General features: G+C 41.9%; 1 protein-coding gene across 1 annotated transcript; it reads left to right on the plus strand.

The window, feature by feature from the left end:
* The first annotated feature begins 326 nt into the window (after positions 1-326).
* Positions 327-10,506, plus strand: LOC116439561 (inhibitor of apoptosis protein). Its single transcript, XM_032099253.1, has 9 exons — positions 327-488; positions 1,877-3,947; positions 4,060-4,159; positions 5,389-5,467; positions 6,034-6,082; positions 7,047-7,289; positions 8,457-8,711; positions 8,866-8,907; positions 9,734-10,506. Exons 2-9 carry the CDS (start codon positions 3,074-3,076, stop codon positions 9,925-9,927), a joined length of 1,836 nt encoding a protein of 611 aa, XP_031955144.1. The 5' UTR covers positions 327-488; positions 1,877-3,073; the 3' UTR covers positions 9,928-10,506.
* Positions 10,507-12,186: the final 1,680 nt, after the last annotated feature.

Below are 12,186 nucleotides of genomic sequence, written 5' to 3' on the forward strand. Positions count from 1 at the left end.
CCCCGGGCCTCGCCTGCCCCAGAACGCGCCAGGACGGGGTCGGCGGCCCAGGCCGCCTGCAGCGGCACCGCCCCTCTGGCCGCCCCCCTTCCCGGCTGCCCGCGGGCTGGAAATTCCCGCCCGGGAAGCACACTCGGGTTTCCCCCGCTGGCAGAGGAAAGTACCCAAGGTCCCCGCTGACGGGCCATCCGCCCCCGCAGCACAGCGCCTCGAAGGGGCGGAGCCCCGGCGCCGAGGGCCCGCACAGCCCCGCAGCGCCGCTCCCGCTGCCGGCTGCCGCACGACGGCGCTGCTGGCCCGCGAAGGGCGGGGCTGTGCCCGCCCCGTCAGGCGGTGCCTGCGCCCGCCGGGAGCTCCCGGGGAGAGCCGAGCCGGAGTTTCCCGGGCGGGGCGCTGCCGGCGGGGGCTCCTCTCCCCCCGCGGCCTGCCAGGCGCCGCATATAGGCTGGGCCTTGCTGGGGGCCGCTGCGGGGCCCCGCTCGGAGGCCGTGAGTATGGGGTGTGGGGGGGTGGCTGCGGGAGGGCGCTGCCGTCAGGGGGCGGGGGGTGCCCGTGCTCTGTGCCCGTGCCCGCTGCCCGCTGCCTGTGCTCTCTGCCCGTGCCCGGTGTGGCAGCGCCGGCGGGGGCTGGAGGGGCTGTGCGGCCCCAGGCCGTGGCCGCCGGCACTGGAGGGGAGCGCGGCTGCCCCGCTGGAACCCGCTCGGGGAGCGGCGCTCGGGCCCCCGGGAGCAGAGGGAGCAGAGAGCGAGGCCCGGGGTGACCGCGGGGGTACGTGGATCGTGGGGCTGTCGCTGCCGGGGTTGGGAGCGCGCTTAGGCCCGGCCAGGCGGGGTCTGGTGCTCAAGATCTGGTGCCTTAGCGCAGGGGGTTGTTTCTGCAGTGCTGTGTCATCGTGACTGAGTCTTCCCTGGAAAAACCTTTAAAAAACCGATCCTCCAGACCAGACTAATAAATATGTAATTTTATATTTATTCATAGCTACATATATAAAAACCCTTTGAACTTTGTGTTTGCCCTTACCTGAATTGTTGGGGAAGGTCAGTTTTGCTAATGTCCTATGCTTCAAGTATAGTTGGATTTACCTAAATAAGACAATCCAGTACTCTTTAAATCAGTGTTATAAAACTGGGTCTTCATTGTTTGAGAATCTGCAAGCTTAAACCAATTTAAATGGATGCAACTTTTTCAGTACAGGATCTCACCTTTAGTTACACAGCTTGTGATCAAGTATCCTGATTAATCCGTCTGCCAAAAAATTCTGCTTGTGGGTTAAACAGTTTTGCATATGCGTCAATAACAGGGAAATGAAGTGTGTAAAATCCACTCCATATCACAGTGTGTAGAGTTGACTCCCTGAAACTTTCTACGTGACATTAGACAGGCAGAGAAACTTGGGACTGTTCAGCCTGTAGAAGAGAAGGTTGCATGGAGACCTCATAGCAACCTGCCAGGATCTGAAGGAGATCTGCTGGGAAGCCAGAGAAGGACTCTGACAAGAACTGTAGTGATAGGACAAGGAGTAATGGGTACAAACTGAAAGAGGAAATTTATGTTAGATATTAGGAAGGAATTCTTTACTGTGAGAGTGGTGAGACACTGGAACAGTTTGCTGAGGGAGGTTGTGGACACCCCCGTCATGGCAGTGTTCAAGGCCAGGTTGGATGTGGCTCTGAGCAACCTGGTCTGCGGGAAGGTGTCCATGCCCATGGCAGTGGGGATTAGGACTAGATTATCTTTAAGGTCCCTTCCAACCCTTAACATTCTATAATTTCGAAAAAGCTTATGGTGTTTCAGTTTGTGTAATTGCTGTTTGCATAGACATTGCATGTACCTCATCTTGTGTATTTTCAAACACTCCTCTTTTTCTTCCTTACAGGTTTTGTTCTGCCCCAAAAAATTGAATGATTGAAACTACAGATACTTACAATTTCTTCTTGAGAACAGTCAGTGTCAATATGGAGACGTAGGCACCTTAGAAGGGACTTCAGTCTTAACTCTGGGAGGTAGTTCTGTGCAGAAATAAAGAAACTAAGGCAGAAATAAGAAACTAACCTGAGAGTTCTGTTTGCTTCTGTATGCCAGAAACATGGCATACAGAAAAAACTTAATTCAACAGTATAAAGCATCAGAATGTCTCAACACAAGGCAATTAATTTATGTTAAATTCGATAACTCTGTACTTGTAACTAAGGCACCAGGCTAAAACTGAAATGCTCTGTTAATTCAGTGCTGACTTGTAGACAAGCCTGGGGCTATCCTGGTTTGTTAATAGAGTTCATCCTTGTCTGAGACAGTGTATAGGATTTGTTTCTCTAATAGCTGAATATTCTATACATGTGAAGTTGAGCATAAACTAACTTCTTTAGTCCAACAACTTGTTACAACAATATGCAGAAATTGAGAGGGGTTTTTTTTGGAGTCCAGTAGTAGCAAATATACGAGATCAGTTTAGTAATGTCAGTTCAGGGTCTCTATTTTTTGTGTGCCCTTTGAACTTGATAAACCCTTCTTTTCAGCCTCCTGTTGAGGTTTTACAAACTGAAATCTTTCTGTGTGTATAAGCTACATATTTATCAGATGTCTAGGGTGAAATCTTGTCCTTAAATCACTTAACATATGTTCTGGATAAGAACAGTGTTGTTTTAGTTGCCCCCCAATTTAGTTTCTCTACTGACAAAGGATTTTGATAAACCCATTTGAGATTTTTCCTCTTTTGATCCCACCTCCACGAGCCTGACAAATTGGTACTGCTCTCCCAGATATACAGAACAAATGAAGCATGTGATTCTTATATGATTCAAGGGAAATTCCTTTTCAACATACTTTTTTCAGTTGTTGAAATGGGATTGGGCAGCTTTTGCACTGAAAGCAGTTGCTAAACTAAGATACAAGAACTTCTCAAATGTTTAAAGGCTGTTAAATCATGAGGTCAGTTCTATTAATTGCACATTTGAAGTTACACTTTAAAGTATTTATTGCTTTTGTACAGACAGGGGTTATTCCAAATTGCCTTTAATGCACACAACTACCTCCCAGAGGAAGACTTGTCCCATTTTTCCCAAAACAGTCCATTATGAACATAGTGGAAGATAGCCCTTTCTTGGCTAGCATCATGAGGCAGAGTGCTCTGTGTGGTGAGCTGAAGTATGACCTGTCCTGTGAACTCTACAGAATGTCAACGTTCTCTACTTTCCCCATGAACACACCGGTATCAGAGCGGAGCCTTGCCCGGGCTGGGTTTTATTACACGGGTGTGCAAGATAAAGTTAAGTGCTTCAGTTGTGGCTTAACATTGGAGAACTGGCAACCAGGAGATAATGCTATGGAAAAACATAAGCAGCTGTATCCTAGCTGCAGTTTTGTTCAAAGTGTGCTTTCAGTTAACAACCTTGGACTGTCATCTCGTTCAGCCTTTTCACCTTCAGTTGCAAGCAGTCTCTCACCATCTCTACATTCCATAGCACTTTCTCCAAGTTTAGAACAGGTTGGATATTTCAGTGGCTCTTTTTCCAGTTTTCCTCAAGACCCAGTAACTACTAGGGCAGTTGAAGACCTTTCATTCTTGAGCCCTAAGCTTCACAATCCTTCTATGAGGACAGAAGATGCTAGGCTACGCACCTTTCACTCATGGCCACTGACATTTCTCTCACCCACTGATCTGGCAAAGGCTGGACTTTATTATTTGGGGACAGCAGACAAAGTTGCTTGTTTTACCTGTGGTGGTCAGCTGTGTAATTGGGAACCAAAAGACAATGCTGTGTCAGAGCATCGGAGACATTATCCCAACTGCCCTTTTGTGGAAAACCTTATCCGGGACCAGCAGAGTTTCAATGTTTCAAATGTGAGCATGCAAACCCATGAAGCACGTGTTAAAACATTCATAAATTGGCCAACCAGAATTCCAGTTCAGCCTGAACAGCTTGCAGATGCTGGCTTTTACTATGTAGGTAAGAAACCCAGACTCCTCCGGTTTTATTCATACTGCTATGTCCAACATTTACTTTCAAGTAAGTTGTCTCAGTATTTGCTAGATATTTTACCTTGGTTTTCTTTTTTAAGGTCGCAATGATGACGTGAAGTGTTTTTGCTGTGATGGTGGGTTAAGGTGCTGGGAATCTGGAGATGATCCATGGATTGAGCATGCAAAGTGGTTTCCAAGGTAACTTGCAAAAAATCTTTATCATAATTTGTTCATATTCCCAAATGTTCTAATTTTGGCAGATATGTACTGCACTTAATAGTTTTGTTGAACTTTATTGATGTACAGGTTTACTCTTTCATTTGGGTGTATTGCATGCATGTCTGAAAGCTCTGAAGTGCGTAGGTGGGCATAATTAAAACATTTCTTCATTAACCATGGCACATAATACTTTCTCATTCATTACTAAAAGCTGTGTGCATCCCCAGATCACTAACAGCAAGTGAAACTGCATTGTTAATGAGCATACCCTTCTCTCTAGGAGAAGCAGTCAGGAAGCTGACTGAGGAGAGCAAGGGCTGCTGAGAAATGAAGTAGAAGGAATGTTTAAGTCACTGGTTCTAGTTTTGTGCCCATGCTGAATGCTCTTGAACCTGATGTTCTGCTTGTGTGGTTTAGTTTCCTACATGTGGAAAGGCTTGTGAAGAGGGTTTCAGTGGTTCTTTAGTGTGTCTCTACTGGAGGAATGACAGAAATGACATTTTAATGTCACCTATAATTAAATGGCAATTTCATACCTAATTGCTATCTGTGCCTGTGGAAATCACCACCTCCATTACAGAAATAGCTGCACTTAATTTCAGGAAAGCTAATTATAGTTCTTCTCATTGTAGATCTCCAACTAAGGTTTCATGGGCAATTTATCAGCTATTGCTGGACTATATGATGTATGTAGGGTTAAATGTCACTGTTGTTCCTTACTGTGTTAAGCCTGTACAAATGTACATAAGCAAATGTACATAAGAGATAAACCTATGTTAGTGAAGCAGATCTGGCTTTGATAGTGGTGTTAAATTTTGTTAGATTCTTTCTTTTGAATGATTTGAGTGGAAGATAAAAATGGTGAGATGCAAGATAGAAACAGTTTATCACTGCACTTTGTAGTGACTCTGACACAGTATCATTTCTCATGACATGCCATTTTGATTACAAGTGGTAGCAGAATGTAAAGCTGCTGCATTTATATACATAAGCCAACTGATGGCTGGGTGTCATGGGAGAACTTTATCTAAGTGTCACCGGACACTAGGCTGCACCAAGCTTCCAATTAGGAGTATTCTTTCTCTTCTGAAGGAAGAGAAATGTATTTAAGTTACACTAGGTTTAAACTTGTTCGTTCTTCTTTGTTTTTTTTTTTTTCCTTTGGCAAGTAGAAGGTATGATTTGATACACTTTTGTCAATGTTTCAGATGTGAGTATCTGCTTCGTGTAAAAGGAAGAGAGTTTGTAAGTCAAATTCAGGCCAGATTCCCCCATCTCCTTGAACAGGTAAACTTTTACTGTCCTGTAACTTTGGTTTTCCCTTGTTTAACAGTGCTATGTTCTTTCTTTGAGTTCAGTCCATTCTTCTGCCTCATTTCTGCGTATGTTTCTCCTGGGTTTCTGACATCATAAATGCTCTTCATGAACATGTAAAAGAAACTAGTGCTGAACCATGGCTAGTCTTGGACTAGTAGAGTTTAACCTCCACAGATTACTTATGGAAAGTCCTAGTGAGGACAGTGAGCTCCTTTATGTTAGCAGAGGGAAGTTCTGATTATACACTGAATATTGCAGATCAGTAATTATTATTTCAGAAATCAGTCATGGACAATGTGAATTATTTCTATTTGTAATTCTTATGGCAAGAGTAGCCAAACTCCTCTTCCTGGAAGTGGTCAGCACCAGCTTTATGTTGATATATAGTTGCACAAATTTGCAGACTTGTGTAACTGCAGGTGAAATATTTAGTGGGTAGAAAGCTTAGCAGGATTGGTGATGAACAATGTGTTAGAAAGGTACATAGAGGGAAGAGCAATACTTTGATACTAACGTAGTTCTCTTGTGTTCCACAGCTCTTGTCAACCTCTGATCCGCCTGTAGATGAAAACCTTGATCCTCCAAGTATGTATATTAAAGCATGTTTTTAAACTTCCTCAGCATTTTGCACACTTAATGATTGCTAAGCAAGTTAGCTTTGGATAGTGAATTCTTAGATTTGTTTCCTAAAAGTTAAATAATTTTGATGTTGTGTAGACAAACTCCAAGGAAACACCTCTAAGAGATCTTGTTTTTCATTTTTCTTATTTTCATGCTAGCAGCTCATATTGACATTTTTGGGTTTGAGTGCTTGGTTGCTGTTTTTGTAGTTTTTCATTTCAGGGTTGGGTTCAGCAAAGCAAGTGTTGAGCTTGGTGGAACAGTTGCTAGAGGGTGTCATGACTCTGCAGTTACGCAATTCCGTCTCTAGGCATGTAGCTAGGTAAATGCTCTGAGTTGAGCAGCAGCAGTTAAGGAAGAAGGTAGGACAAGCTGATCCAGTGAATTCTTTCTAGGCTGGACTCTGGTTACAGTGGAAAAACCCCTTCACCCTCTGGGAGGAGTTTATGCTGTCCTAGTCCCTGCTGACTGAGGACAATGAGTCAGAATACCACGTGTCCGGTGTTTACTAAATTAAATGCAAAATACTGATCAAGAGCTGGAATAGAGGAATTGTTTGTACTATAAACTCTGACTTCCCTCCCCCACCCCTGGCACACCCCCAGGACATTATTTCAAGGCTGAAGTTAGAAATAACTAAGTATAAAAAAAAGCTGCTAAAACACAATGGAATTCTCAGAGGTTTCTCTGGATTAAGCTAGGTTTTAACAAAGGTCTGACATGGATTGACGTTTATTTTGGCTTCAATCCATGACTAAGTGACTGGCTTCCATTTTTAAAATGACTTTTAAAAAATTCTCTTTAAACAGTTGAAACTTTTTACTGCTTAGTATTCATGTGTGTAGGTAATGCTGATGTGTCTGACTTCTGGGGTTGTATGGGTATTTTATTCTTCCTGTTATACATGAGGATTTCCCTTTCTGATTAGTTATTCGTTTTGAACCTGGAGAGAGCCATTCAGAAGATGCAATCATGATGAACACACCTGTGGTTAAAGCTGCCTTGGAGATGGGATTCAGTAGAAGGCTAATAAAGCAAACAGTGCAAAGTAAAATCTTGGCCACTGGAGAAAACTACAAGACTGTTAATGATCTTGTGTCTGATCTGCTCACTGCTGAAGATGAGAAGATTGAAGAAGAGAAAGAAAAACAGTTGGAGGAAGTGGCATCAGGTAGGCATCAGGCATAAGTAAAAGTGAAATCTGCAGTGGTTAGTAATATGTATACTTTTAATGTTTGTTTTTATGCACTAAGTGATTTTGTTTCATTGCTGTTAGGAGCAGCTTCTCTAAAAGCATTGTCAGGATATCTGTATGGAACTAGAAGTCTGAGAATTGATTCATTCTGTTTTAGGAGAAATGTTTCATAGCAGAGGCCAAGGGTTCAGAATGACCTTTTCTTTCCAAAGCGCTTTTTTTTTTTTCATTTGTGTGCCTTTATATTGCTGTTAATAAAACGCTTGGTACACTCTACTGATTTTTATCCAGATTTGCCTGCTCTTTAAGCTGCTTGAATCAGTAAGCCACCATATCCACCTCCTAGAGGGGGCCATAAACTTCTACAGATTCAGATTCTGTAAGATGGCCAAAGATCTGCTTTTCTGTCTGACTCAGCCCATGTATGTCATCAATTTAAGTGTTTATTTGATGTGTCTTTAACATTTCCTGTTGCTTCAATGCCATCCAGGTTTTGAAGCCTAAAGATCCTTCTGATTTTGAGTCTGTGAAGCATAATGAATTATTTCTATTATAAATTGAATTAAGGCTGCTTCTTTCCTAGTTGCATTTCTATCAAGAAACCATAAATTGATTCAGCATTAAATCCTACTGGAAATTTTTTTGTTCTTATGTGTGGTAGAGTATTAAAAAAGTCTGCAGAGTCTGGTTGTGCTGTACTTCTGATTTTCTTGTACGTAATTGTGTTGGACACTTCTTAGAAGAGCTTTCTTTTATCTACAGCCTAGCACTGACAAAAGTTAACCTCTTGAGATGAGTTAGTGTTGGTGTTACACTCTCTGGACAGCTGCAAAGATTGCACCTCTATGTAAGTCTTGCTAGTGTGGAGCTAGACAAGGTCCCCTCTGATCATTTAACCTAGAGGTGAGAGCAGGAAGTTTCCTTGGTGAACAGGCTTTGGCTCAGAAGCTGCTTGTATGTGGTTTCCTTAAGTCTGTTTGTTATGTGAATACCACTAAAACTTGCTGAGGGTTTTATTAATGATGTGTGATAAGCAAACATTTCAAATAGAGTTTAAAGAATGTATCAATTGCTGTTAAACAGAAGTGCAACTTGGAGTAGTGTATTCCTAATTATTTTATCTAATTCCCCCTTACATTCCAGATGATTTGTCCTTAATCCGGAAGAATCGAATGGCTTTATTCCAACGTTTAACGTGTGTACTCCCAATCCTCGGGAGTTTACTATCAGCTAAAGTGATAACAGAACTTGAGCATGATGTTATTAAGCAGAAGACTCAGACAGCATTGCAGGCAAGGGAACTGATAGATACAATTTTAGTGAAAGGAAATGATGCAGCCAGCATCTTCAGGAACTGTCTACGAGATTGTGACCCTGTGCTCTACAGAGATTTATTTGGTATGTCTGTCTGGTTTCCTTTTGCTTTTAAAGAATATCCTTTTATAGAAGTTTAACCAGTGCTCTCACAGCAATCTAAAGAAAAAGAAACAAACTGATGCTGTTTGAACATAGATTAGTCAAATGATAAGGGTTTTTTTTTCTTTTATTCTAGTGGAGAAGACCATCAAGTATGTTCCCACAGAAGATGTTTCAGGTACCTTAAATTCTACCTTCTTATCTTAAAGACTATTGTGGAACAAACAGCTAGCATATAAAAGAAAATTACTTTGGTTAAGAAATAGGTTTGGTGCTTTACCCTCTCTCTAATTCTGCTTTAGTAAGATGAACTGAAAAAGTTAACCAAAAGTAAAGTGCATGTGCATACTTGCAGGCAAGTCTAGCAGGTGTAAGCTGCATCCTGTGCCTTACTCATGCTTTTGCACATCATAGGATGTAGAGCTTTCTGGAGCTCAACAATTCGAGCAGCACATACTGGACTTGATCCTGATACAAGCTCTCATTCAGGCATTTGGTAAAGACTGGAGAATGAATAGTTGGTTAGCATTTCAGAACAGGTATCATCTCTGCTTTTCCAGAGTGGGCTATAGGTGTCCTGAGATCTACCTTGACCAACAGCTGTGTAGATAAAAACTTGTCAGACATGAGCTTGAGTTTGTTCTGGTCCTGTGGTTTAATCTGTTAATAGACTGTAGAAAGGTGTACAAGCCTGGATATAGCTCACTTCCACCCATCAGGCTGTGGTCTGTGTTTCTGATACCCAACCAAGAGAAGTACAGCATTTGCTAAAATGTGAACACTGGTTGGCCTCCAGCCCCTGGGCTGTCCAACATCTCACAGAACTGGAAAGTACAGACTAGTTCCTTGCATGCCACTTTCTGAGCTCTGAAAATGTTCTGCCATCTATATTTTGTCAATACAAGTAGGGAAATAGAACGGAGAAAGGACATGGCTACACTCTAAATATATTTTGATATATTCACCTATATTCAGGCTGACAAAAAGTTAACTATTTTTTCCAGGTTTACCTATGGAAGAACAGTTAAGAAGACTGCAAGAGGAAAGAACATGTAAAGTTTGCATGGACAGAGAAGTTTCTATTGTTTTTATTCCATGTGGTCACTTAGTGGTGTGCAAAGAATGTGCACCATCCCTGAGGAAATGCCCTATTTGCAGGGGGACAATAAAGGGTACAGTCCGGACATTTCTTTCGTGAAGAGGGAAATTTGCAAAATGTCTTTTTTCCTGCCGTCCTCCAACTGCTGAAGCTTAAGCCAGCAGTATCTTAACAATGGAAGATTGTGGTACAGAAGAGGATTAATCAACTACCTACAAAGTTTTGTGATAGTAAATTGTATCATCATTCTGATGTGGGTATGATTATGTATAGAGGGCCTTTGGTGCCAAAGACTCTCTCTGTTCATAAAACTAACTCAATATTAGGGTGAGGTTTTTGTGGTGTTCCTTTTGGAGTAGGGAAAGTAGTTTCACTAGTGTCACTTTGATTCAAAGAAGTTTTTGTTTAAGTTCCTAAAATGGAGCTTGGCATAACTCTTCTCATGAGTTTCCTCCACATGGATGTGAGGAAATATACTAAAATTGCTGTTATTAATAGTTAATGTTAATTAACTTCAGCTACTTCTGGTTTGGCTTTCTTCTTGACTTAAGGAGAAAAGAGGCTACTGTTGCAGGAACAGCAGGACTTTAAAGTTTTTTTCATGTCTTGATAACTTGTGTAATGTATATTACTAATGGTTTTTATGAAGACTGAATTAAAATATTTCTACTTCTCAAATTTGGGCTTGTTTACTCTGTTGCCATTGTTGACTTTTCTCTGTAGATGGCAGTGACTAGAATGCTGTCTTTTCCTGATAAAAGTTTGGGGTTGTTTGCCTGTAAAAGTGCAATAAAACTTAATTCCATTTGTCTTTCTTTCATTTTTGAACAGGGACGTGAACTTCTGTACTGTTTGGTGATTTCCTCTTTATTTAAAAACAAACAGTAGCCCCCCAAAACCCCAACAGCATCTGATACTTCCTTCTGAATTGATTTTCAAATGACAGAAATCCTGGTCCTCATGACCTTAAAGATGAGACAGAGGGTAGCTATACAGTCTTTGTGCTGGGGATTGAATGTAAAAGCTACTTGTCTGTGTTTGGAATGTCACAGGGATTGTGCAGTTCAATAGCAGGATCTCCCAGGCGCCTCTGAAGTCTTGGGTCTTGTTTTGTAAGCTGGTAGTTTGGGAGCTCCTATTCCCTTACTGGTTGATTCTTTACCCTTTACAGCTTTTTTATCCCTAGACTTGCATGGTGAATACCTACAAGGAGAGGTGTTCATAGGTAGTTTGCAAGGATTTCATGTCAGACAGTGGAGGAATAGTGCCAGGTATGGCATCAGGTACTGCAGTGGTGGAGTCAGTTTGTTTCACTAATTTAAAGTCATCTTCAGTCCACAGTTGCCCCACACTTACCGCCTGAGTGTGGATATCCCAGTCTTCAGTCCAGAGCTGGATTCTTTACCTGTAGACTGGGCTTGCTGTAATTCTTTTAAATGCAGACTTTTGTCGAACTTCATTACATTTACATATCTTCCCTTTATTTTTGTTACTAAGAATGTAAACATTTCAAACCTAGCATGTAGTTTTAAACAGCTTTGATTAATGTGCTTTTGCTTTTCTGGTTTTGAAATGTATCTAAAAACTTTTTTCTCTTGTGTAACAACTTAAAAAGTTGTCAAAGGTTGTGAAAGTTTCTTAAGTAAGAAAGCTCAGGACTTGAAATTTGATTAATTTGTTCCAGGCCAGAAATCAGTAGTATTAGAACAAAGTGTACTTTCTACAGATTGAGATGAGCCTGCAGGGGGAGCTGGCGAGGTCAGGCTCAGCTGAAGAATGAGGACTTGCTAGCAGGTACACGTTGTTTCTGAACAGGGAAGAGGATAGGAAAATACATAGTAGCAAGCAGACTTTTTAAGCAATGCATTTTTCTTTAGATCTGTATGGGGTGAGAGTTTTTCAGGCACTGCAGTTAACTACATGTAGATCAGATGAGAGGCTATACAGGGCTTTAAAAAGTGTTCAGTGTCATTTGTGATGCCTGTGTGTATCTCCCTCAGGACCTGCAGAATACCAGTCAGCCTGTCACTGAGTGTTTTGAATATCCCTTCAGATCGCAGCTTCAAACAGCACTGGCTCTCTGCACTAGGCACCTGAATTGCTTTGAGAAATGGAAGAACTTGATATAGAAACTAGTGGGTTAAACTCTGTGACCTAGTTTTGGCAGGAAGGCTGATGTAGGTTATGACTTCCTGCTATGCCCCAATATAATGACTGGGTGCCCTGAGGACAATGCTGTGCATGTGAGCACTTATGCTCTCCTCAGTACTATTCCAAGAAAGCTCTAGTCAAGCTTGTATCTAGCACATTGCAAACAGCCCTGGTGAAAGGTTAAACCATGGAGAACAGTCTGTTTAG

The sequence above is a fragment of the Corvus moneduloides genome, chromosome 2, assembly GCF_009650955.1.
Source record: "Corvus moneduloides isolate bCorMon1 chromosome 2, bCorMon1.pri, whole genome shotgun sequence".
In the NCBI taxonomy this organism is placed as follows: Eukaryota; Metazoa; Chordata; class Aves; order Passeriformes; family Corvidae; genus Corvus; species Corvus moneduloides.

Excerpts from the sequence above, each read along its gene's own strand:
- LOC116439561 (XM_032099253.1), top strand. The coding sequence starts at position 3,074 with ATGAACATAGTGGAAGATAGCCCTTTCTTGGCTAGCATCATGAGGCAG. Across the intron at positions 5,468-6,033 it reads TCCCCCATCTCCTTGAACAG|CTCTTGTCAACCTCTGATCC; the intron begins GTAAACTTTTAC and ends TGTGTTCCACAG. Across the intron at positions 7,290-8,456 it reads GTTGGAGGAAGTGGCATCAG|ATGATTTGTCCTTAATCCGG; the intron begins GTAGGCATCAGG and ends CTTACATTCCAG.